The sequence below is a fragment of the Muntiacus reevesi genome, chromosome 1 (genome assembly GCF_963930625.1).
Source record: "Muntiacus reevesi chromosome 1, mMunRee1.1, whole genome shotgun sequence".
In the NCBI taxonomy this organism is placed as follows: Eukaryota; Metazoa; Chordata; class Mammalia; order Artiodactyla; family Cervidae; genus Muntiacus; species Muntiacus reevesi.
In genome coordinates, this window is record NC_089249.1 from 16,535,822 (window position 1) to 16,562,144 (window position 26,323).

General features: G+C 44.4%; 1 protein-coding gene across 2 annotated transcripts in view; it reads left to right on the forward strand.

Annotated features, from left to right (window-relative positions):
- Nucleotides 1-26,323, forward strand: part of ABTB3 (ankyrin repeat and BTB domain containing 3) — a 318,330-nt gene that overhangs the window by 180,029 nt on the left and 111,978 nt on the right. For both annotated transcript variants that reach the window (XM_065938459.1, XM_065938463.1), the window contains exons 2-3: nucleotides 9,841-9,990; nucleotides 23,167-23,371. In XM_065938459.1, coding sequence (XP_065794531.1) covers nucleotides 9,841-9,990; nucleotides 23,167-23,371 — 355 coding nt within the window. The remainder of the gene's footprint in view (nucleotides 1-9,840; nucleotides 9,991-23,166; nucleotides 23,372-26,323) is intronic.

Sequence of the window (26,323 nt, forward strand, 5' to 3'; positions counted from 1 at the left end):
TAGATAAATCCACTTTGATTGTTGGAGAGTAACATTCCTCTATCAGATATGACAGATCCAACAGGTAGAAGATCAGTAAGGACCGAGTTGAACTCAGCACCTTCAATCAATTGGACATAATGGACATCTATAGACTACTTCATTCAATGTCAACAGAATCCTTCTCAAGCTCACATGGAACATTCACCAAGATAAACCACATTCTGAGGCATGAAACACACCTTAACAACTTCAAAAGAATAGAAATTATACAATGTCTGTTCTCAGACCTCAACAGGATTAAACTAGACGTCAATAAGAGAAAGAGAGCCGGAAAATTCCAAACACTTGGAGGTTAAGCAACACACTTCTGAATATCACTTGGGTCAAAGGAAGTTTTGAAAATATGTTTAACTAATAATAAGTGAAAACACAACATAAAAATTTATGGGATGCAGAAAAAGCATTGCTTACAGGGACAATTATAGCAGTAAATTCATGTATTAAAAAAGAAGACATATGGCAGAAAACAACCCAATATTATAAAGCAATTATCCTCCAATTTAAAAAAAAATTATAAAAAAAGAAAGATGTAAAATCAAGAATTGAAGCTTTTGCATTAGAAAACTAAAAAGAGCAAATTAAATCAAAAGCAAACAAAAATAAATAGTAATAATTAAAGCAGAAATCAATTAAAAACAGGAAATCAATAGAGAAAATCAATGAAACCAAAGCTGGTTCTTTGAAAAGATTGATAAAATTGATGAGCTGCTAGCCAGGCTAACTAAGAACAAAAAGAGAAATGACTGAAATGAAGAAGGAAGCATCACTATAAATCCCATATACATTAAAAAAAATATAAAGAAATACTGTGAAAAACTTGGTGCTCACGAATTTGATAACTTAGGTGAAATGTACCAATTCCTTGAGAAACTTAATCTCCCAAGACTCACAACAAGAAGAAATCAACAATCTGGGGAATTCCCTGGTGATCCAGTAGTAAACATTTTCTCACTGCCAAGGGCTCGGGTTCAATCTCTGGTCAGGGAACTAAGATCCCACAAGCCATGCAGCACAGCCAAAAAAAAGCAATAGACAATCTGAATAGGCCTATATCTATTAAAGAAATTGAGTCAACAACTGATAACCTTAAAAACAGAAAACATCAGGCCCAGATAGTGAATTCTATCTAACATTTAAGGAAGAAATGTTACCAGTTCTCTACAACCACTTTGGGCTTCCCTGGTGGCTTAGTGGTAAAGAGCCCCCATCCACCTGCAAAGTGGAAGACTTGGGTTTGATCCCTGAGTCAGGAAGATCCCCTGGAGGAGGAAATGGCAACCCACTCTAGTGCTCTTGCCTGGAAAGTTCCGTGGGCAGAGGAGCCTGGTGGGCTGTAGTCCATGAGGTGGCAAAGAGTCAGGTACGACTGAGCGACTGACCACAACAAAACAACCTCTTTCAGAAAACGAAAGCAAAAGGAATCCTTCCTAACTCATTCTGTGCATTCGATGAGTCTAGCATTACTCTAAATACCAAAACCAGACAACAATACTACAAGAAAACTACAGATGCATATCTCTTGTGAACATAGATGCAACAATCTTGAACAATATATTTGCACATCAGATCCAATAATGTATAAAAAGAGCATATGACAGTCCCTTCAGCACATCAGTTTTCTTGCCTCTGTGCTTCAGCTTTTGCTGCTCCCTCTGTTTTGCCCTTTCCTACACCTTTCTCTTCCCCACAGCCCATGCCATTCACCTAGGAAACCTCACCTCATCTTTTGGTACCGATCCTAGGACAATTCATCTGCGAATCCTTTCCTGTCAACGCCGCTCAGGTAGAATATCCCATTTCTACTTGTGCCATTAGTGGGGCGTGTACGAGCTTCTCTTACAGCCCCTGGACATAAGTACACTCATAAGCATGTGTACTTATCCCACTAGATTATGAATTTCTTAAGGAGAGGATCTGTGTCTTTTCATTACAGCCTCAGTCTGGCACATTATGTGGGATAGATGAATGGAGGAATGAAGGGATAGAGAAATGTATAGATGGATGAGAGAGAGGGAGGTTAGGTGGGTGGATAAGTAAATAAATCAATGCAAGTTAAGCTCCAAGAGAGTAGTTACTCTGTATTGTTTCCTTCTGTATCCCCATTGTATTGGTTGTATTGGATACGTCCAATACACAATGTATTGTATAGTAGATGCTCAAAAAATAATTAATTAATTACCCTTTAATTAATTAACGGATGATCCATAATAAAAGTGGAAGTTTGGATGGATGGATGGATAAATGAATGATTGATGAATGCATTTGAATTATAAGTATTAAAGAGGAAGCAGAATGGTCACCTTGATATAGAGCAGGAAAGCCTCCTTTGTCCGCAAAGCTGCCGCCTCATTATTTTACTCTGGTCTGTTGCCATGTGTTAATTGAAATGTCAAAGACTAGTTTTTAGCTCAAAACACTCTAACACACAAGTTCCCTGTCTGTTGCACCCAGGACTGGGTTATTACCCAGTTGGGTTATTACCTTGCTGGGTTATTACCACCACATGACACTGTGCCCACACATGTCATTGCTGTGTAGGGGAACAAAGAAGACAGATGCTTTTCAGAGAACTTCCAAATGGCCACAGTCCGTGGTCCCAGGAGCCAGATTATCTCCTAAATCTGGACATTTCCACAGCTCACAGATCTTCCTCTCTGGGCTGAGAGCTTCCTAAAAATAGAAACTTCTTTAGTCTTGGGGTCTCAGAAGTTACATCCGAGTTGGGCCTTGAAGGATGAACATGAATTTGCTGGGCATCCATCAAAAGGTAGGTAGTAGGTATAGAAATAATGAGGGAGAGGAAGAAGTGGGCATAGTGGGTATTGACCACTCTTCCTAGAATTTTGGCTGAGAAAAGGAAAGAGAGAGAAACAGGCTAGCTGGAAGGTAAAAGTTTAGTTTTTAAGAACAAACTTTTTTGGCACAATGCCCTCCATGGTCCGCCCCTACTACCCGGTCCAGCTCCTTCCCCCAACTTCTGCACCCTCTGTGCCCATCATGTACCGTCTGTTCCAGTCACTCTTGTGGGCAGAGCACATACCTTTGGGCCTTTGCTCTTCCTTGGAATGTCCTTCTCTAATCACCAACTTAATCTTCATCATCATCATCACCTTTGTTGAGCTATGTATAGGGTCCAAGATTTACATGCATTAACTCATTTGATCTTCCAGTGGCCTCAGGAGCATTTTATACAGTGACCATTCCCATATTATTCACAAGTGAACAGAGAGACAAGAAAGCTAAATAGCATCCCTAGGTGCCGTTGCTGTGAAGTAGCACTGGTGCAATTCAACCTGAGCATTCATTCAGGCTCCAGAATCCACACTCTTTCAACTTTGCCATAAGATGTCTGCTCCCCCAGGTCTCCTAAGCTCCCCTGGGAAGTTGCCCTGACACTTCCAGGCCAACTTGGCTCACCCACTGTGATCCATGAGGACCTCATGCACTGCTGTTTCACCCGTCGTGATTCAGTTGGTGGAGGGGTCTGTCCCCCTTGCCGACCAGGAGCCTTTGAGAACAGAAACGTGTCCTGCTGGCTTTGTGGTGCTTAGTGTTGGTGAATGAATGAATGATCCACAGATACCTTCCTATTCTTTTAGTTTGCTATTTTATTTATTTTTATTTTGTTTCTTGTTGGAGTATAATTGCTTTAAAATGTTGTGTTAATTTCTGCTGTGCAATGAAGTGAATCAGCTATATGTGTACATATATCCCCTCTCTCTTGCCCACCCCCATCCCACCCATCTAGGTCTTCACAGAGCACTGAGCGGAGCTCTCTGTGTTATATAGCAGATTCCCACTAGTTGTTACATATTTTATGCACAGTAAAATTCTAACCTCTCAGTTTACCCTAGCCTCCCCTTCCCCACGCTGTGTCCACATGTCCATCTCGACATCTGTGTCTCTATTCCTGCCCTGCAAATAGGTTCATCTGTACCGTGTTTCTAGATTCCACATATATGCTTTAATATACGACATTTGTTTTTCTCTTTCTGACTTGTTTCACTTTGTATGACAAACCCTAGGTCCATCCACATTTCTGCACATGACTCAGTTTCATTCCTTTTAATGGCTGAGTTATATTCCAATGTATATATGTACCACATCTTTTTTATCCATTCATCTGTTTTTGGTTATTGAGGTTGTTTCTATGTCTGACTATTGTAAATAGTGCTACAATGAACACTGAGGTACATGTGTCCTTTTGAGTTATGGTTTTCAATGGCTTAGTGAGTAAAGAATCTGCCTGCAACACAGGAGACACAGGAGAAGTGAGTTTGAGCCCTGGGTCGGGAAGATCCCCTGGAGAAGGAAATGGCAACCCACTCCAGTATTCATGCCTGGAAAATCCCGTGGACAGAGGAACCTTGTGGGCTACAGTCCATGAGGTTGCAAAGAGTGGGACACGACTGAGCGACTAACACTTTCAGGGTGTATGTCCAGTAGTGGGATTGCGGGGTCATATGGTAGTTCTACAGATATCTTCATGTTTTAAGGCCGGCATGCTTATTCTCCCTGGGCACTTCAGCTGCCAAGGACCAGCATGTCATTGAACTCATTTCTGAAAATTCTCCATCTTTGTGTTTTCTACCTCTTATTTCTTCTGATGGTTTAGCTTCAGACTTCCCAAGAGCTTTTCCCATTGACTGTAATTCATGATGAGGGAAAAATGAACTGTGGTCTGGATGTATCCTAACTGGAATATGGCATGCCTCTCACAGATGTATATGCTCACCAAGCCAGCCCTGAATTTGTTTCCCACTGCCAAATTTCTTAAAATAAAAAGGAGTTTCCAAGCTGATTGTGCAAACATTTTTAAAAATCTGATAACTTCCTACCTTATTTCTTAATAAATTAAACAGTAGAAGAAAGCCCTCTAGCAGCGTGTTATTGAATTCCTAAATCTTTCCCTTCAAAGAACTTCACTTGGATTATTAACAAACATTTATCGACCCCCTTCTCTGTGACAGGTTGTCCATGTAGATTATCCCATTACAGCCTCCCAAGCACACTAGGAGGTAGATGGCATCAAACAAGTTTCAGAGGGAGAAGCAGAGGCTCAGAGGAGCCCAGTCGCAAGCCCCAGGGCTCACAGCTGGGAGACAGTGAGGCAGGAATCTGAACCCAGCCAGGTCTGTCCAGGGCCAGTTTGAGGGCTGGAGTGCTGCACCCCAGCTGCTTCCTTCCCGTTTCTTAAAGCTGGGACTGGTGCCAGGGCCCTCCACTTTAAATTCTGGGTATAACCCAGCAGAAAACGAGGCTTAGCTTGGCAGGCAGGACACAGGACAGTCTGTCTCCTTCTCACAGCCAGAGACAGACAAGGCAGAACCCAAACCTGGGCCCAGGATGGGTTACGGAGCCCCCTTGTCTCCCATCACCATCATCACATCAAGGGGAGAATGAATGAGTGCTGACGGTTGTCTTATTTGATTTTCTCTTGGTGGGTAAATAGCATCCTGATCCATTGATAGAATGGAGATACAGAGAAGAGCTGAGTGGAGGGAAAGGATGGCAGGGTGTTGTATTTGCCAAGGAACCATCCTATAGGAAGGTAGGCATTCAGGGAGGCAGAACTGCCCGGATCACCCCCAGCAGAGACAGAATGCCAGATGTGGTTGGTCCAGGGGCCCACCCAGAGGAGTGGTTCTCATATTTTCTATCCTAAATGACCTAACCAAAAAGTTGTCTGTCTCCAGTCACACAGGATTGTGGAAGGATGATCTGCAAGACTATTTGAATCCAGACTTTAGATAAACAAAGCAGCACGTTGTGGGAAGAGGCCATTCAGTAAACATTTGCTATCAGTTGGAGGCCTTAAATATTTCTTTTCTTTAATCAACACAGTAAACCGATGACGTGGATAGTTTAAGCCCTCTTTGCAGACCCAGAAGCCGACTGAAAGTCTGGGAAACGCTTTGTCTAGGTTGCCCAGCGGACCGGGGCAGGACGGAAGCCTGTCTCTGGCCTCTGGCCTCCCCTAGTTAGTCAGTCCCAGGTTGGTTATGGCTGGAAATGTGGACATTCAAAGGCACTGGTTCATCATCTTTTAGCACTTGCCAATCCCTTTGAAAATGTGAATGGATTTCTCCTTAGACAAATGTATAACCTACCCCACCGTGATAGATTTCAGTAAGACGGTGACCCCTTCAGCATCGTAGACGCTCCCCAATGGTTACCTGCTCTCCAATGTGACCATATTCCTTTAGGTCCAAAGTCATGTTTGAACCTTAGGTCTCCCCTGTTTTGAAACTTGGGTCAGTCACCATGCTGTGGTTGACTCCAACAACAGAAATTAATGAGTACTCCAAAACACTCAAGCCTGTATCTGACACTAGAATATGCAGCTGGGACCTTCTTAATGACCTAGTTGATTTTTATACACAAAAAAAATGACTCTAGTTTATGTGTGTACCCTATATAGAGTCATCAAAACAAAAGAAAAAAAAGGAAAGCCCTGGTATATAATCTTTGCATAATAGATCAATTATAGATTTCTTAAATCCTAGTACTCTAGCTTTCAAAGCTTCTTTGAATAATTATATTTTCACATTTAAATTTCATAACCCTCTAAAAGAAGGATGAATAATTCTGAGGGAAATTATTTATTCTCACGATGAAGCATAAGGCAGTTCAAAGCTACGTTTATACACTCTGACCGATTTTCGTCTCAGTTAACATGTCAAGCATGTGCTATTGCTCAGCACGCGCACAGTAGTTTAGCACACACAGTCTCATTTCATCCGCCACCCTCAGCAGTGCCGTGAGGGAGGTGAGGCTATTCTTATCACTCCCATTTCACGGAAGGGGAAACTGAGGTCCAGAGAGGTTCTCTGACCTGCTCAAGGTTACACATGGGTAGGAAGTGGTAGAGCCAAGACTGGTGCTCTGGGTTCCAGATTCCAAGTCTGGAGTCACATTTGAGGCACATTTGCTTGTGCCTCAACCCATGTGTGAAGCAACGTTTCAGATGCCAGCCTGGGCTAAGAACTTGCTGTGTGTAATGCAATTACCAAGAAAGCAAACCTGTGAGTACATGTCAGGGCCTTTTGTATTGTTCATTAGAGAGCGTCATCCTCACTGACAGTTCCGGCTCACTCCCGGGTCCACTGTGAAGCCCCCTGACTGATACCCTCTCCCCCAGCAGAGGGCCTCACCCCCGAACCTTGGGTCACTTGTCCCCCTGGGTCGTGGTCACCTGCTCTCATTTGCCGTGTGCACTTTTAAGAGTGGTAAATCTCTGAATTAGAGTCAGGAACTGCAGAGGCATCAGGTGAAGGGTTGGCCCAGCATTCATTGCCATGGCAACGGCTACTTGACTTGACCTCTGACCAAATGTCTGGGCAGGTGAGCAAAGAGGAGGAAGCAAGGATGACTCAGGGCGTCCCTGCCTGGGGTGATCGGGGGATGACTCAGGTATTAAGGGAAAAGGACAGGCAGGAGGCCGGCCTTACATGATGAGCATTTCTGTGAAGAAATTTTGCCTTTCCTGAAAAGCTGAGGGTCCGTGAAGTTCGGGGATCACCTCTCAACCTTCTCTGCAACCGATGTGGAGCCCAGCCCAGGGCCAAGTAGTATCCAGTAAATCATCAATCTGTATTATCCAGTTAATGCCAAGGTGTGAACCAGCCTGGCTCACAGTTTTTCAAACTGCCAGTCACGACCCCCTAGTGGGCCATGAAATCACTTTTGGTGCGACACTCGGCATTTTTTATTGGTAAGATAGAAACGAAGAGGGAAAAAATGGAGCATGCCTCGTACATAGTAAGGATCAATATTATTTTCCATGACTCCTTTTCATGGAAAACATGAAAAGCGTGTGTAGTAGTGGTGGTGGTGGTGGTGTAGTCGCTGAGTTGTATCTGACCCTTTTGTGACCCCGTGGACTGTAGCCCGCCAAGCTCCTCTGTTCATGGGATTTTCAAGCAAGAATACTGGAATGGGTTGCCATTTCCTTCTCCAAGGGGTCTTCCTGACCCGGGGATTGAACCCACGTCTCCTGCTTGGCAGGCAGATTCTTTACCACGGAGCTACCTGGGAAGGCTGTGTGTACTGGGTTGTGATGTAAAGTATATTCTTATTGAGTCCAAGATTTTTGAAAAATAATAGTTACAAAACAATCTCAGAAATTCATTTGACCAGTTTCCTGATTATATGAACATTAAACTCTAATGCTCATTTACACTGCTTATCCATTTATTTATTACTCAAAAAAATCTATTCTGGTTGCCTTCTCCACTGTGTCAGCCTATTAGGTATGAAAGTAAAATATTCAAGACCAGTGACTAGGGCAGTGTGGCTGGAGCCACTGATTATGCAGCAGGGGGCAGGAGAGGTGTGTCTTCAAAGGAGGAGCCTTTGTTTGCTGGGCTTCTGTGGTTCAAACAGGGCGAGCAGTGGACTTGAATTTTGACCTTTGCCTTCTGTCTCTCCCCTCGCCCTGACAGTTGGCTTAAATAATTCAGCACCTGTGTGGTGATACTGCTTCACTGGACTCCAGCTGTTTTGTCATTGGCAGTCTTGTTTCCCCAGTAAGTTTATTCTTGAATACATCTTCGGCTTCTTTTGCATCTCCAAAATGCCTAGCAGATTTGGGACTACTGTAGGTACTCAGTAAATGCTTCCTACATAGAGCTTGTATTGTATGGCTTTGTGGTTATGTGCGTACTAGTCCGTCTCCTTCCCTTAGACTGTGAGCCCATTGAGAATGGGAGTAGGTGTATCCTGTCCATCAGCATATCCTCAGTCCCTAGTGCAGCACAGCACATGCCTGCCTCATTCATTGTCTCCTGCGTGATTGACATACAGTAGGTGTATCTGCTAGTCATCCCCGTAATAATACTGAGTAACGAACAACCCTGGGTATCTCAATGGCATATTAAATTAACACTTGCTTTTGTGGGGCAGCTCCAAGCTACAGATTGTACTGGATCGGCTCTATGGGTCTCTCACCTTCCTTACACCAGCAGGCTAAGCAGGGTGTGTTTTTCTCATGACAATGCAAAAATGCAAAAGAGCAAGTTCAACTGCACAAGTGCTTTTCAGACGTTTGGTTCCATCATATCTCTTAACATACCTTTGGCCAAAGTTCGTGAAACCCAAAGTCAAGGAGCGAGAAAGCACACTCTGCCTATGGAGGTTGTGGCGATGACAGGAACAGTGACTAGTTCTGAACAGTCAATCGAAGTAAGTTCTCAGGTTCTCACTAAATGTTCATGGAGTGGAAAGGATGGGATGAAAATAATTGGATTCCAGGGATCTCCTGTGGGTATTCACCATACAAGTTACAAAAGCCCATGGGGGCTTTTTAAGCTCCTGAAATACAGCTCTATGGAGAAAGTCAGAGCTTTGTCTGACAGATAACAGCCCAACCACCCAGAGTGGAATTTGCTGGGGAAGTAAAGCAAGCCCTCAGAGGAATGCCAGGAGAGATGTCCTCCAGGGCGCTTGGGGTGGCAGCTGCCTCAGGAAGGCTGGTGGGACCATGACCACTGAGTTCTCAAGAGGTGTCTCTGCGCAGGTGGGGTCCCTCCCAGCTCTGAGGAAATGATTTTCTTCTGTGTCCTTTGGGCTTGTGTGCATACAGATGAATGTTTGTTAAATCAGCAGGAGACCTTTGGAAAGACCTAGACATCATTTCCCAGAGGATGCAGAGCCTTGGTTCCCATATTTCCTTTGCAGTACCAACTCTGGTGTGGTTTGAGGCTGTGCGTGGGGTTAGAGGGGTTTTGCACCCTTCCTTCGGGTAGCAGAAAAATAACAATCTGTTTTCCTTTCACCCTCTGTTCCCACCACCTGCAGGAGTGCTCTGCCTGCCAGACAGCCTGAACCTTCACCGGGACCCGCAGCGGACCAGCAAGCCGGGAGAGCTGCCCATGTTTAGCCAGTCCGAGCTGAGGACCATTGAGCAATCCTTGCTGGCCACCCGCGTCGGCAGCATCGCAGAACTGAGTAAGTGGATGCTGGTTCCCTCCCTACTCTGTGCCCAAGGGGCTGACTGTGCTCAGGGCAGTGCTCTGTAACCAATCCGGTGACTCCTTTTATTAAGCACCTGCTGTGTACACAGATCAGTATTGATGGCCGTGGTGAAGGCGAGGGCTCTGGAGTCAGGTAGACTGGTAAAGACTGCTTCTGATGGAGGTCAGCCTCCCACCCTTTTCTAAGCCTCCATTTCCTTTTTTATAAAACAGAGAATATGGTAATACTTCACTTAGAATGTAGTTGCGGTGACTCAGCAAGCTGACACCCACCTGGGAGGTCTCTGCAGTCCCTGGCACACGGTAAATGCTGTAAAGACTGTTGATTTCCACAACGGGACCACGTCTGTTCAGAATCCTCCACTGGCTCCCCATCTGATCCACAGGAAAAGCCAAAATCCTCATAATTGCATCCAGACTCCCCACCTGTATCCCTCAGACATCTTCCTCCACTTCCTCCCCAGGCCTGCTGAACTCAGTCACACTGGTGACTGTTGTTCCTTGAACGTAGCAGACATACCTCACGGCCTTTGCACACACTGTTCCCTCTGCCTAAACCACTCTCATCCTCCAGATAGCCACATGGCTTATTTCCTCATTACCTTCAAGTCTCACCCAGATGTTACCCCTTAATGAAGTTTTCCTTGACCACCCTATTTAAAATTATAACACCCTGAGAACCCTGATCCCTCTTCACTGCTTTACCTTTCTCCCCAGCTATCACCCTATGACATGTGCAGTATTTCTTTTTGTTTTTCAGTAACAAGTCCACTGAGGTATAATTCCTATCCTGTTCACCTACTTAAAGTGCATCATCATTCAATGGCTTTTAGTGTGTTTCCACGTTATGCAACCATAACCACAATCAATTTTAGGACATTTTCATCACCCCAACAAGAAACCTGAGAGCCATTAGCAGTCATTCCCCTCCCTCCTTCCCCCAGACACCCTCAATAGTTGACTCATTATTTTTTTTAATTGTCTGTTTCCTGCTGTTAGAATATTTTCTCACAGAGAGAAGAGGTATTTGTTTTGTTCACTGTTGTAACCTCAACACCACGAATACTGCTTGGCACATAGTCAGTCCTTGGGAAATATGAAAACAGGGAGAGACAGACAAAGAGAGAGATGGGAAGAGGGAGAGAGAAGGGGCAGACAGGCGGAGAGAAGAAGGCTGGGGTGTCCCAAGTTTAAGTAATGATTGCTATGCTTCTACACCCTCTAATTCAGGTCTGGGCTAAGTCTGGTCAACTGGAGAAATATAAAACTGTATTTACTTGTGATCCAATTGATCGTCAAATGACACAGTCATGCATTAGCTCCAGATGGAACTAGAGTAACGATCATAGAAACACTAGAGTATGTTAAAATATGAGGTAGTGTGAAATTCTAGAAAATTCTGAACGATAAAAGACTTTAGGACTCATAAAGCAACTTGTGCCTCTTCCCAAGAATTCCCTGTATACCCAAGACAGTCATCCTACCTTGAGTATATGGCTCACACCTCTGCAAAGGGAAGCCTCTGATTCGAGCTGAAGGGGCTCCTTATGGTCACTAGAGCTACTTTCTTGGCACCTGAATTTGGAAATTGTGCTTCCATTCCCATCAAACCCCCAAAGTCATGAGACGCCTCTGATTACAGGGTCTTCCAGCCACTGATCACTTATATGATTGTTCTTACACTTAAGGATTCTGTGGACCCCTTTGGCAACCTGATGAAGCCTGTGGACCCTGCCTTAAAACAGTACTTTTAAATGCATGAAATAAAGTGTACCAGTTTATAAAGGAAGCTAACCATATTAAAAGGCAGTTACCAATATATTTTAGCTAAACTGTGATATAGTCGTCATATGTTTTTTATTAGAACATTATAAAACAAGATCTAGCAGCAACTCTGATGACCTATTATTTTGAGGTGGTAATGTGTCTGAATGATGTTTTGAGATATCTGCAACAGTTGGAACAGGATAAGGAAAGGTCTACATTTTAACAGTCCCCCAGAGATTCAGATGTAGCTGGTCCAAGCAGATCCCTTGGGGAAACATCTCAAAGAAGAAATGCCGTGTTGTTTGAGACTCCACCAATTTCCAGGACATGCCCATGACCTTGGAAAGGTCAATTCTGGCTACAGGGTTGGATCATGTCTACACGGGTGCCACCTGGGAAGAGGCCCCCACACGTTCTCCTCTGGGGCCTCAAAGGTTTGTCCTGAAGTATTTTAAGGGCCCCTCCTAGCACCTGGGCTGGAGCTCTGCTTAATTACAGTGCTTCTCTTGAAGGAAAGAATTTGCTAAACAAATCTGCACTTCACCTAAGCAGGCAGTCCACAAGAGCAGCTTGTCACGTAAATTGTTTTTAAGGACAATGTGCTCTGTAAATTAAATGCTGTCGTTGCTGCTGAATATTGACTTTCGCATATGAATTGTTGGCACACAAATAGGTGCTGCTAATTATGAATAGGTTCCCTCCCTTCATTAAGTCAGCCTCATAGAATGTGTGTGCAGAAGCATGTTGATAAGCCACGTCAGCGACGGAAAGTAATAAAATTGCCTTCTTTTCTGATCTGACTGTAATTTAGACTGACTTGCTCTATCGTCTGAATCAATACAGCCTTGCCCTGTCTGTGTACATAGAGAGCTGTTCTTCATATTCAAAGGTTACTCTGCCCATACGGATTCCAGAAACCACTGTTGTTCCAGCAATGGCCGGATGGAGAGAGTTTGTTCCCAGCTGTCCCTGCTTTTCTTGAATCGGGCTGCTCAGGGTTGAGGGCAGAGCCCCTGACTATTGCCTTCTTAATAGCCAACAGTAATAGATGTTGACCGAGGGATCTATGAAAAATCTACATGAGCTACTTCCAATGTAACCATTATTATCCACATAGATGTGGGAATGAAGGTAAGAAGGGGATAAATAACTTGTCTAAGATCAGCCACACCTGTGAGTTGATGACTTGAAATTGAATCCAGTTCTCCAGGCAGAGCTTTCATCACTAGACATTACTCCCTGTCTCTGGGGGAAACCTGGGTATTCCTAGATGATATGGGTGAACTGTATCTGCCTCTATAATATCAGAACGTTAGTCAGACCTTTGTTCTTCCAGGTCTGAGGATCTAGTTTGCTCTGTACCAGGTGTTATGAATGCTGTCCTCAAAACTAAATTGGAGATGTGAAAATTCACAAAGGTTACCAAGTATTTCACCAGCAGGTAGATGACAGACCCACCCCCACTCCCCCACCCACCTCACCCTGCCCTTGCCCGCTGAGACTTCTCCCTGTATACGCCCTGCTTCTATCCTCAGGGCATCATATTAAAACCCCAAACTGCCTTATTCAGTGGCGATGTAAAGTGGTGATGTTATGGCTTGGGGCAAAAATACATCCACTATTTCCAGACCACCTACTGTGTGCCAAATGCTTTAAGCACATGAAAGGTATTATTATCCTCATTTTATAGATAAGAAAACTAAGACTTGGAAGGATAAGTGTTTTGCCAAAAGCCACACAGCTCATAAGTGGCAGAGTCCCATTTCAAATCAGCTTTTCTTTTTCTGCCTTATGTGCTGGGTCCAGTTGAGTTCTGCATTCTAAGCACCTGACATATTGCCCTTAGCTTGGGAAATATCTTTTGAATGTCCAATGAATACACGAATGACCCACAGTGCACTAGTCTATGAAACAAAAGCTGAAGAAAATGCTACAGGGGAGGGGAACTCAATGAAATTCTTGTCAAATATTTTGTGTTCTATTGAACTGAATTTTGAACTCAGAGAGCTGGAACTGGAATCTCTGTATGTCAAATTATTTGAAAGTGAAAATGAAAGTAGCTCAGTCTTTGCGACCCCATGGACTGTAGTCCTTGGAATTCTCCAGGCCAGAATATTGGAGTGGGTAGCCTTTCCCTTCTCTAGGGGATCTTCCCAACCCAGGGATCGAACCCAGGTCTCCCACATTGCAGGCAGATTCTTTACCAGCTGAGCTGAGCCACTCACGTTATTTGAGTAAGAAGCTAAATCAGGAGATCACAAAGGTCTCCAAACTGACACAGGCTGGTGATTCTTAACCATGAGCCCTAGGAGATTAGGCAAGACAGTACTTAAAGTCCACTGAGCAGACCAGGCCTCCTTACCTGAACTGGGTCAGGAGTAGGTCTGCAGGAAGGCAGTCCATCCCATCTCCAGGGAAAGCAGAGGCCCTGGCTGTGCTCATTTTTGAATTAACTCGACTCTGCATTTGGTCCCATCCATCCCATATTTGTGTCCTCCAAGACCTCGTTGCAGCTCTTCTGCCCAATGTTTCTTGCCTTGCCCCCAAGCTCCCAATTAACCTGCACTGGACAGCTACTAAGTAGAGTAATTGCTTTCTGTTATTTAAAGGGGGAAAAAATGAGGGCTTCATTGAAAAATGCCTCTTTCTGTTTTCTTTTTACACTAAACTGTGAACTTGCTATTCCCACTCAATGTGTTCCTCGAAACAGGGCCGTTAATTTACAACTGTGCATAAAAAGGCTTTCTGGGTTGTCTCTCCTCAGGGGGAAAAGAAAAAGCCCTCATTGCTTGGACAAGGGGGCTCTCAAATGTAAATGGGGAAGTGGGGTCTTTTCATAAGGCCCTGCTGCCTCTGGCCACTAGAATGCACCTGTGACCCTTTGCTATGGTAAAGTGTCACTGGCCTTAACCCTTCTGTGCCTCAATTTCCTCTTCTATAAAATAGGGAATGAGTTGTCTTTGTTCAGTCGCTCAGTCATGTCCGACTCTGCAACCCCACAGACTGCAGCATGCAGGGCTTCCCAGTCCATCACCAACTCCCAGAGCTTGCTCAAACTCATGTCCACTGAGTTGGTGGTGCCCAATCATCTCACCCTCTGTTGTCCCTTTCTCCTCCTGCCTTCAATCCTTCTAGCATCAGGGTCTTTTCCAATGAGTCAGTTCTTCACATCAGGTGGCCAAAGTATTGGAATTTCAGCTTCAGCATCAGTCCTTCCGATAAATATCCAGGACTGATTTCCTTTAGGATTGACTAGTTTGATCTCCTTGCCGTCCAAGGGATTCTGAAGAGTCTTCTCCAACACCACAGTTCAAAAACATCAATTCTTCAGAAGCAAGGAGCAGGCATCTTTTAATTTCATGACTGCAGTCACCATGTGCAGTGATTTTGGAGCCCAAGAAAATTTTGGAGGCAAGTTAAACCACAGTTTATGATGCTGGAGAGTGCCTTGATTGCCTCATCTGTGCTGTGTGACCTAGGTCAAGTAACTTGATCACTCTGATCCCCAGTTTTACCACCTCTGAAAAGAGAGTGATGATACCTCCTAGCCCAGGGTTGTGGGAGGTTCTGAAAACGTACCAAAGAAAGTGGTAGCTGACTGTGGTTGAACAGCAGGGAAGGAATTGAAGGTGCTGTCACGGTGCAGGTTTAGGCGAAAGGAACCCATGTTGGAATATGCAGTCCTTTGTCTCGGGGTGATCACAGTGGCATGCAGGAAGACAGCTTAGAGGGAGCTGCACTGATAACCTGAGTCTAGAAGGCAGAGCTCTGTTTCCCAAAGGGTAGCAAGGGAGATTTCAGGTAGTACAGAGAACACTTTCTATTTTTAATTGCCATGAATTTTTTATGGGTACTAGAAAAATATTGGTTTTCCTTTTATGACACTGATATAAAGTTTCCTTTTTCAATGAATGTATTGTGTGAAAGAAGGAGCCAATTTAAAGAAAAATGTTAAGTAAATAAATTTGACCTGCAGCACACAGATATGTGAGAATTCATGATGCTGATGCTCAAATGACTGACATTTGGGAAACCTGATTATAAGCGGATTCTCAAGTAGGTTCCTAGAACCAAACTCTAGCCACCCAAACTCAGTGTAGCTAGTGACAAGAGGGTTTGTTGCTTTGGGTTCATGAATGAAGCTGACGGGGAAGCAGCAGATAGAGTGGGATTTGAAGTGGAGCTAGTGATTGTAGAATCCCCATGCCAATTTCATCTCCCATGACCAACCCTCATCAGAGACATCCTTTAGGCCTGTGATCCAGAGACTGGGCTGATGACAATGATGACTGATGGTGATGTAGATAGTTATGATGATGAAGATGATAATGGTGGTCATGATGATGGAAAAAATGGTGCTAATGATGAAGATGATGATGGTAGTGACAATACAAAGTAAAAGATATATGCTGAATACTTATTATACATTTAGAATGTGCCCCACCCTATTTCAAGTGCTTTAAGTGATTTATATGATCGCTTCATTAGGTGCTGTTATTATCTCCATTTTCCAAATGAAGAAACCAATGCTGGGTACTTTCTACATGTTATCAGTTTAATCCACACAACAAGTTCACAAAGGACATAATTATCCCCAAATACAGAGACGTTAACTCACCCAAGATCATGCAGCTGGTCAGTGGCAGGTTGGAGACTCAGAGAGTCTGACTCCAGAAAGCTTGTCCCTAACCACCAAACACACTGCTCCTCCAGGAACAGGGCAATGATTGAGTCATGTCTCTGCCCATTAAACTCAATAGGGGAAGCAGATGAATGGGCATTTAAAGCATGTCTGAATTAAACACGTAACATGTTAGACTTTATCATCAGGTGTTGTAGGTACACAGAGTAAAGGGCAATTGATTCTGACTGGGGGCATCCTGGAAGGCTCCCTGGAAGAAGTGGCATTTGATCACAGCCTTGAAAGTCTTCAGTAGTTGAGAAGATGAAGGGGAGGTTCCTGTAAGTTGAGAAAACAACAAGAGAAAAAGCAGGGAGCCTAGAAGTGCAAGGCAAACTGAATGATGCTCTGAGGACACAGTTAGTCTAACCAAAACCAAAGCCTTCCCAGGGTCTTGGGGACCTGGACGGGTGATGTGTGGCCCCAAAACATGGATCCTCTTGTCATCTCCACCCGATTTTGATATTTCTTATTTTGAGCTTTTTTATGAGCACTTTCAAGAAAGACAAAGGGAAAGATGAATGTACCCCATACTGGCCCTAGACAGGAGGTACTAGAAAGTAAACACCACCTCGCTAAGCTTATTATTCTGATAACACCAAGAAGCACATTCCAAAATTCAAAATTCAGAAATAACAGAAAAGTTGGAAGGGAATGTTACCCACAATCCCTCTAGGCAGAGAAATCCTTGGTCAACGTTTTGCTTTTTTCCCCCTGTTATTTACTCAGTGCATATTTTTAATAACATAATCCTGATCACTCTGTATGCAATTTTGAATTTCACTTTTTTTCCACTTACCATTTTAACGCAAAGATATTTTTTTCATTTATTGCAGCTCTCTGTAAACATTTTTAGTAACTGCATAAGTTTTATCACATACCAGAGTTTACTTAACCATGCTCTGATTTTCAAACATTTGTTCCTTTGTCAAATTTTGGACTCTGTAAATAAGGTTTTGGATAAAAATCCTTGTGCATGAAGATTTTGCTGCATTTTGGATTCCAACCTTGGGACAGAGTCCCAGAAATGGAATTACTGAATCAAAGGAAAGGAGCATTTGTTAACACCTTGGCTACACAATGCCAAATTGCCCCATCATGAACTTGAAGCTGGCCCAGGCTGCAGTGTTCTATCTCTGTAAAACGGACTTAGGTCAGTGTAGGGTGACAAGCACAGACATTAGAGTCAGGCAGACCCAGGTTTAGAATCTTGTCTCTGCCTTGTGACCTTGAGCCTTGGTTTCCTTATCTGTTAAAACAGTATTTCTCAACCTGGGCATTATTGACTCTTGGGCAAAATTCTTTTTTATGGGGACTGATTTGTACATTGTAGGATGTTTAGCAACATCTCTAGCCTCTACCTACTAGGTACAGTAACAGTCCCCAGGATGTGACACAAGAAATGTCTCCAGATATTGCCAAATGTCCCCTGGGAGGCAAAATCACCCTGCTTGGCGGAGCACTGCGGTAAAGCTAAAATAATGTAGTTCAGTTCAGTCGCTCAGTCATGTCCGACTCTTTGTGACCCCACGGACTGCAGCACGCCAGACCTCCCTGTCCATCACCAATTCCCAGAGTTTACTCAAACTCATGTCCATTGAGTCGGTGATGCCATCCAACCATCTCATCCTATATCATCCCCTTCTCATCCCACCTTCAATCTTTCCACGCATCAGGGTCTTTTCAAATGAGTCCATTCTTCACATCAGGTGGCCAAAATATTGGAGTTTCAGCTTCAGTATCAGTCCTTCCAGTGAATATTCGCTGATTTCCTTTAGGATGGACTGATTGGATCTCCTTGTTGTCCAAGGGACTCTCAAGAGTCTTCTCCAACACCACAATTCAAAAGCATCAATTCTTCAGTGCTCAGCTTTCTTCATAGTCCAACTCTCACATCCATACATGATTACTGGAAAAACCATAGCTTTGACTAGACAGACCTTTGTTGGCAAAGTAATGCCTCTGGCTTTTTTAATATGTTGTCTATATTGGCCATAGCATTTCTTCCAAGGAGCAAGCGTCTTTTAATTTCATGCCTGTAGTCACCATCTGCAGTGATTTTGAAGCCCCAAAAAATTATGTCTGTCACTGTTTCCACTGTTTCCCCATCTATTTGCCATGAAGTGATGGGACCAGATGCCATGATCTTAGTTTTCTGAATATTGAATTTTAAGTCAACTTTTTCACTCTCCTCTTTCACTTTTATCAAGAAGCTCTTTAGTGCTTCTTCACTTTCTGCTATAAGGGTGGTGTCATCTGCATATCTGAGGTTATTTATATTTCTCCCAGCAATCTTGATTCCAGCTTGTGCTTCCTCCAGTCCAACATTTCTCATGATGTACTCTGAATATAAGTTAAATAAGCAGGGTGACAATATACAGCCTTGACATACTCCTTTCCCTGTTTGGAACCAGTCTGTTGTTCTATATCCAGTTGTAACTGTTGCTTCTTGACCTGCATACAGATTTCTCAGGAGGCCGGTCAGGTGGTCTGGTATTCCCATCTCTTGAAGAATTTTCCACAGTTTGTTGTGATCCACACAGTCAAAGGCTTTGACGTAGTCAATAAAACAGAAGTAGATGTTTTTCTTGAACACTCTTGCTTTTTTGATGATCCAACAGATGTTGGCAATTTGATCCCTGGTTCCTCTGCCTTTTCTAAATCCAGCTTATACATCTGGAAGTTCACAGTTCATGTACTGTTGAAGCCTGGCTTGGAGAATTTTGAGCATTACTTTGCTAGTGTGTGAGATGAATGCAATTGTGCAGTAGTTTGAGCATTCTTTGGCATTGCCTTTCTTTGGGAATGGAATGAAAGATGACCTTTTCCAGTCCTATGGCCACTGCTGAATTTCCCAAATTTGCTGGCATATTGAGTGCAGCACTTTCACAGCATTATCTTTTAAGATTTGAAATAGCTCAACTGGAATTCCATCACCTCCATTAGCTTTGTTCTTAGTGATGCTTCCTAAGGCCCACTTGACTTTGCATTCCAGGATGTCTGGCTCTAGGTGAGTGATGACACCCAAATAACCATGGTTATTTGGGTCATGAACATCTTTTTTGTATAGTTCTTCTGTGTATTCTTGTCATCTCTTCTTAATATCTTCTGCTTCTGTTAGGTCCATACCATTTCTTGTCCTTTATTGAGCCCATCTTTGCATGAAATGTTCCCTTGGTATCTCTAATTTTCTTGAAGAGACCTCTAGTCTTTCCCATTCTGTTGTTTTCCTCAATTTCTTTGCATTGATCCCTGAGGAAGGCTTTCTTACCTCTCCTTGCTAGTCTTTGGAACTCTGTGTTCAAATGGGTATATCTTTCCTTTTCTCCTTTGCCTTTTGTGTCTCTTCTTTTCTCGGCTATTTGTAAGGCCTCCTCAGACAACCATTTTGCCTTTTTGCATTTCTTTTTCTTGGGGATGGTCTTGATCACTGCCTTCTGTACAATGTCACGAACCTCTGTCCACAGTTCTTCAGGCACTCTGTCTATCAGATCTATTCCCTTAAATCTGTTTGTCACTTCCATTGTATAATCATAAGGGATTTGATTTAGCTCATACCTGAATGGTCTAGTACCCTATAGAACCTTGTGAGTACTAGAGACAATGGATGTGAGCTGCTTTTTCACAGTGCCTGGCAGAGAGTAGATGCTCAATGAACAACTGGACTGTTGTTCACATAGAGTCATGGGACTCCACATTTTCCATCTACAGGTCTCCTTAAGATCTTCCCTGCCCACCTACCCCTAAAAGTGAATTTCCTTCTCTGATTCTTTTTTTAGTTTCTTGCATATATTCTCCTGCTGTGGGAAATGGAGAGAAGGAGGGTCAGACTCTAGGTTAAGGCTTAGTAGAAGGCAGAGGAGTGTGGGGAAGTTTAACCCCTCACTACTGTCTGTTTAACCCCTGCATCACTGTCCAGATATTAAGCTTAGTGGATTGTACTCTGGTTAGGTTGTCTTGATGACACCTTAGGACTCTGGCAACATGGAAGTTTTCTTTGCTTTGACAATCAGAGTAAATAGTGACCACTTGGACTTTTGTCTCAAGAAGGACTTTAGGGCTGCATCTCCACTCAGTGGATAAGAGTTCTGTGATTGATTAAGCATGTCTGCCATGGACATGGAAGAGAAAGGGGAGTATTTGCTGTTTTCACCCACAGCTGAGACCTCATCTCCATAGTCGGGCTCCCACAAAGGAGATGAATAGTCCTCTTGTCAATCTTCTTTTGAGGAAGTAGCTCCTCCCTCAGCTCCTCCCTCCCTAGAAGGCAGGCCTTGGGCCTTTAGAGAAGAAACTTCTGCCTTTCACGGAGCTTCACTTCCCTAAGTTTGGATTTTAAGTACAAGTGTCTTGTGAAAAGGTACAGCTGGATGGCAGAGAACTGATGGTTTCTGCAGGCTTGGTTTCAGCTGGGTAATGAGGGGTTGGGAATTGGGGAGACAGTCCCTGACCCCCACAAGGAGCTAGGCTGGAGAGGGAGGGTTAAATTCTAGGAGTTAATGTTTCAGTCATGAGTCCAAAGACAGAAAGCCTTCTTATCCAAGGGCCTCTCTCTTGTCTCCTCTGTTTCTTTCCTTCAACTGATTGGATGAGGCCCATCCACATTCTGGAGGGTAATCTGCTTTACTCACAATATACTGATATAAATATTAACCGCATGTAAAAAAATAGCTTCACAAGTAAGTCAGAAAGAGAAAAACAAATAAAGTATATTAATGCATATATATGGGCTCTAGAAAAAGGATATTAATGAACCTATTTGCAGGGGAGAAATGGAGATGCAGATATAGAGAATGGACTTGTAGGCACAGTTTGGGAAGGAGAGAGTGGGATGAATGGAGAAAGTAGCATCAACACTCATACACTATCAAGTGAAGATGAATAGCTGGTGAGAATTTGCTATATAGCCCAGGAGAGACCAGTCTGGCTCTCTATGATGACCTGGAGGGACAGGATGCGGGGAGAGGAGGGAGGGTTGGGAGGGAAGGAATATATGTATAATTATAGCTGGTTTGCATTGCCATATGGCAGAAACCAACACAACATCTAAAAATTTTTTAATATATATTTAAATAAGTTTAAAAAACTAAAAAAAAAAAAAAACTAGCATCACAGCAACATTTAGACTAGTGTTTGACCAGACAGCTGGGCACCATAGCCTAGCCCAGCTGACACATAAAATCCACCATCACAAATGTCTTCAAGGAACATCTCCCCAAGTGTGCAACACTTCCCACTGTGGGAGAGACGATTTCTAGAGGGACAGGGGCAGTGCCTCAGATAACACTGGTCATGGGAGTGACGCTTTTCAATTTTATTTTCATTCTAATTGCTTTCAGAGGAAAGGCTCCATTTGATATGAGCCCCTAACAACTCTTTTACTTGCTCTTTGTAATGAATGCAGGACCAGAATTCAGGTATAAATTAATTACACTCTTTTTTATTGAATTAAATTTCACAATCACCTTCTGTTTACAGCAAGGGATACTGATTTCCCATTCATGGCAGTGACATAATGTTTCTTTTTCAGATATATGTATTCAAAAAATAAAATGAGTCCATCAAAGATTAAGTAAATAATGATACAGGTGGCACTTGGATACAACTACATTCCTGAAGGTTGCTTACAAGCAACCCACGTTTGAGAAACACAGTCTTAGTCAAGGAAAGTCAGAACTTCAGGCCCAGCCAGTCTCCCATAAGAAGATATTCTCTCCACAGCCAACCTGGGAGCATGCAGGTTTGGTTTGACGAAGGAGAAAGCTAGTTTTCTTCTAAGAAAGCATGAGAAAGGCCAGAGTGTTCTCAGAGTTTGCCAGTGCTGAGAAAAGTAAAACATGCCCCTCAAGGATCGTGGTTAAGCGCATAGATTCTGGAGCCAGAGTGCTGGGGTTCAAATCCTCCTTCTGCTGTTCATAGCTCTGCCCTGCTGAGAAGTTATTTCACCTCTTCAGGCCTCTGTGTCCTCATCTGTAAAATGGGTTTATAAAGGTACCTACTTTATAGGGTGTTATGAGAACTCAATGAACTAAAGTGCTCTAACTGTGCTGTCACATAATAGGTGTCATTTTGGACTGAGTTGCTATCGTTGGGAATGATGGACAGAGAGAACACTGTGTCACGGTGTCCTGAGTAACAAAGAAAGGAGAGTGTGGCATCTGACACAGGGGAGTGGGGGAAATTCCAGAACGGTGTCCTGGAATATAATATCCAGCTGGAATATAATCATCCAGCTGACACCTGGATGGATCAGCAGGAGTTAGCCTGGAAAAGAGGAGCGAGAGAGTGTTCTAGATAGAGGGAATAACAGTTTATGCCCAGGCTCAGAGCAAAGAAACAGTATAGTCCATTCTGGTGATTGCAAGAGAGGCAGTACTGGTTACGGCAGAGGATGTGACAGAGGGTGGGTCCCAGATGCAGAAGGCTGGAAGTAGACACGTACAAAGGGCTTTCTGTGCCTTGTTAGAAATTGTGGGTTCCAACGGGCAGGACTGGGGTTATCGTAGCAGCCCGCCATGCTTGGAGCAGCACCCCAAACCTGATAAGCCATTGACAGGCGTGTGGTAAATGAACAAACGCTTCCCTCGCTGCCTGATGAGACCACTTCCATTGAAGGAGGGAATCTCGAGGTGAGCATCTCTGCATCTCTTCTCTGTGAGTCTTGGCTGCCTGAAGGATCTGAAATCTTACTTCTGTCCACAGGTGACCTGGTGTCCCGAGCAATGCATCACCTGCAGCCCCTCAATGCCAAGCACCATGGCAACGGCACCCCCCTGCACCACAAGCAGGGGGCGCTCTACTGGGAACCCGAGGCCCTGTATACCCTGTGCTATTTCATGCACTGCCCGCAGATGGAATGGGAAAATCCCAACGTGGAGCCCTCCAAAGTCAACCTCCAGGTGGAAAGGTAAGACATGTGTTGGCTTTGGATGGCCAGAGAGAGAAGCTTCCTTCCGGCCGACACCACTTTGTGGTGGGTGGGTATTGCCTCTGAGGAGGTGCAAGGGTGGAGCTGCGGGTACAAGGGGCCAGAGCTGCCCAGTTTCCAGAAACTCACTGCAGGTTGAATCTTGTGCCCTGAGGAGTATCTGAGACCTAGGTGTGTGCTAAGTCGCTTCAGTCGTGTCTAACTCCTTGCGACCCCATGGACTGTAGCCCACCAGGCTCCTCTGTCCGTGGGGATTCTCCAGGCAAAAATACTGGAGTGGACTGCCATGCCCTCCTCCAGGGGATCTTCCTGACCCAGGGATTGAACCAACATCTCTTATGTTTCCTGCAATGGTAGGCAGGTTCTTTACCACTAGCGCCACCTGGGAAGCCCTGAGACCTGAGTGGGATCTTTGAAATGGGTTTGCATAGGGCTGGTCCAATTAGGAATAAAAGTGGCCTGGGTCAGAAGAGTGGATCTTCAAATTCCGGAGAGATGAGGGTTTCTGCAGGGCCGGGGGGGCTTCCTTGTGAAGGCAGCTTTGGGGGATGCCAGCCCTATGGTTGGGAGATGTCTGTCTTCATTTTGTCCTGGCTGTCCTGGGGACTTGAGAGGGAAACTGTAACACTTGCTCAGCCAGGAGTGGGCTTCTCGGGTGCGCAGGAGGCAGTATAGCAAGTCCCATGAGGCAGAATCCTCGTGGCAGAGAAGGAAGGGAGGGCTTCCTAGAAGAGGAAGCTCCCTCTGATCCAGCTTCTGCTGCTCCTCAGCACCGTCTGTCCACTCCCCTGTGCCTCAGCCTCCCCGTCCATAAACCAGCAGCAACACCAAGTGGTTTCCAGGTTCCCTTCTGCCTGGAAAACCCCAGGATTTTCTGAGGATGGTTTCACCCTCTCAGAGGCAAGGCATCCAAACTGCCATCAGTCCAGAAGGCTGCCTGGACGCATCCCCTCTTCCCATGCAGACAGGTCCAAAAAGCTCATCTCCCCTACGTGTGGGTGCTCAGTCACTTCTTTCGTGTCTGACTCTGCGATGCCATGGACTATTGCCCACCAGGCTCCTCTGTCCATGGGATTCTTCAGGCATGAATACTAAAGAGAGCTGCCCTTCTCCAATGATCTTCCCAACCAGGGGATCTGTCTGCGTCTCCTGCATTGTAGGCAGATTCTTTACCTACCGAGACACCCAGGAAGCCCCTCATCTCCCCCAGCATCTCACAAATCAGGCCCATCCTCCAATGTACACAGGCTTGTCCACTGTAACCACTACAGTAGTGACCCTGTTTACTGAGTGGTTAAAAGAGCTGGCTCTGTGATCCAGACTTGTAGGTTCGAATCCAGGCTCTTCCAATTAAAAGCCAGTATCTTGGAAAAGTGCCTTTAACCTCCCTGTGCCTCAGTTTCTTCATCAATACCATCTATAAAATAAGAATAAATCCTTCATAGGGCTATTTGAAGACTGAATGCATTGAACGGTGCCCAGCATGTAGTAAATGCTTAATAAACATTCCCTTTTATAAATGTTGGAGATCTTACCACACAAAACTGAACAGCTCCCAGTTTGGGCTCAGTGCACTTTTTCCTCTATTAATTGATTCCAAGTGGTTTGAAATGTTCATTGGATGCTCTGATTCTGCCAGAATGGATTGGATTTAATTGGACTCCTAAACCATGCCACTTGGCTTTCAGTTAAAGAAGAGGAGAGAGCATGGGTGAGACAGAAATTGCTTTTTTTTTTTTTTTTTTAAGAATCCCAAGTTAGCATCAATATTTCAAGCCAGTCTGGAATTAACTTAATCAGGGGATTAGCCACGTCTGCCACTATCCAGGCCAAATCAGTGGTGCCTTGTGTATATTTTCATGTGCCAAACATACCCAAAGTGGAGAGGTGGCAACATGGTCCCCAGGCAGAAAACAACCTCAGTCAGACACACCAAGGCTTTGTGTTCTGAGTATGAATCATAATGTCTGGGAGGATGGAAGCCATTGGTCTCAGCTTTGGGGTATCTAGTTCTTCAGCCCCACCCCAAAAGCCTATAGAATGGGGTAGTTCCTCTTGATTCATCTCCTCCCCACATTCTTCAATTCCTGCCTCTATGTAGATGACCCCCTCGTATCTCCAGTTAGACATCACCACCTCTGAGCGCCAGAACTTTATGCAACTCAGCCTTCCAGTTTCACTGCCAAGCCTCACACTGTCAGGCTGGATCTTCTCAGGACGTCTTATTCTTTTCTGCTCAACACAGCAAATGTATGTATGTGTGCGTTTATTGCCTGTGAACTTTGTGAGGACACAGAACACATCTGTTTTGGTTGTCACTCCTTACCTAATGCCAAAGTCAACATCTGGTATATATCACAAAGTCGATAATTATGTGTAGGATGAAAGAATGGACAAATCCATTGATCCAGCTGCCTATGGAACATTTCCGTCAGGAGTGTTCACGACCACCTCAAAACTAAGGCCAACATCTTTCCCCTCAAGATGTTGACTGTTCCTCCTTCCTCCCCAGTCTCCAAGAATGGCATTACCATCAACTTGGTCAAACCAATCAGAAAACTGGGGCTCACCCCACACTCCTTCCTTTCCTCCCCTCCTTCCTATAGCCAGCTAGTCAGTAGGTCTTCCTGAGGCTATATCTGTGCCATCTCCAGTTCCTCTAATCCAGGGGTCCCCAACCCTGCCACCCCCCACATTCATGGCTTGTTAGGAACTGGGTTGTGCAGCAAGAGGTGAGTGGTGGAGAAGCGAACAAAGCTTCATCTGTGATTACTCAGATGAACATCCTCATTGCTCACGTTACTGCCTGAGCCCCACCTCTGGTCAGCAGCAGTAGATTCTCACAGGACCGCAAACCCCACTGTGATCTGTGCATGCGAGGGACCTAGGGTGCACGTTCCTTACAAGAATCATCCTGAAACCATCCCCCAC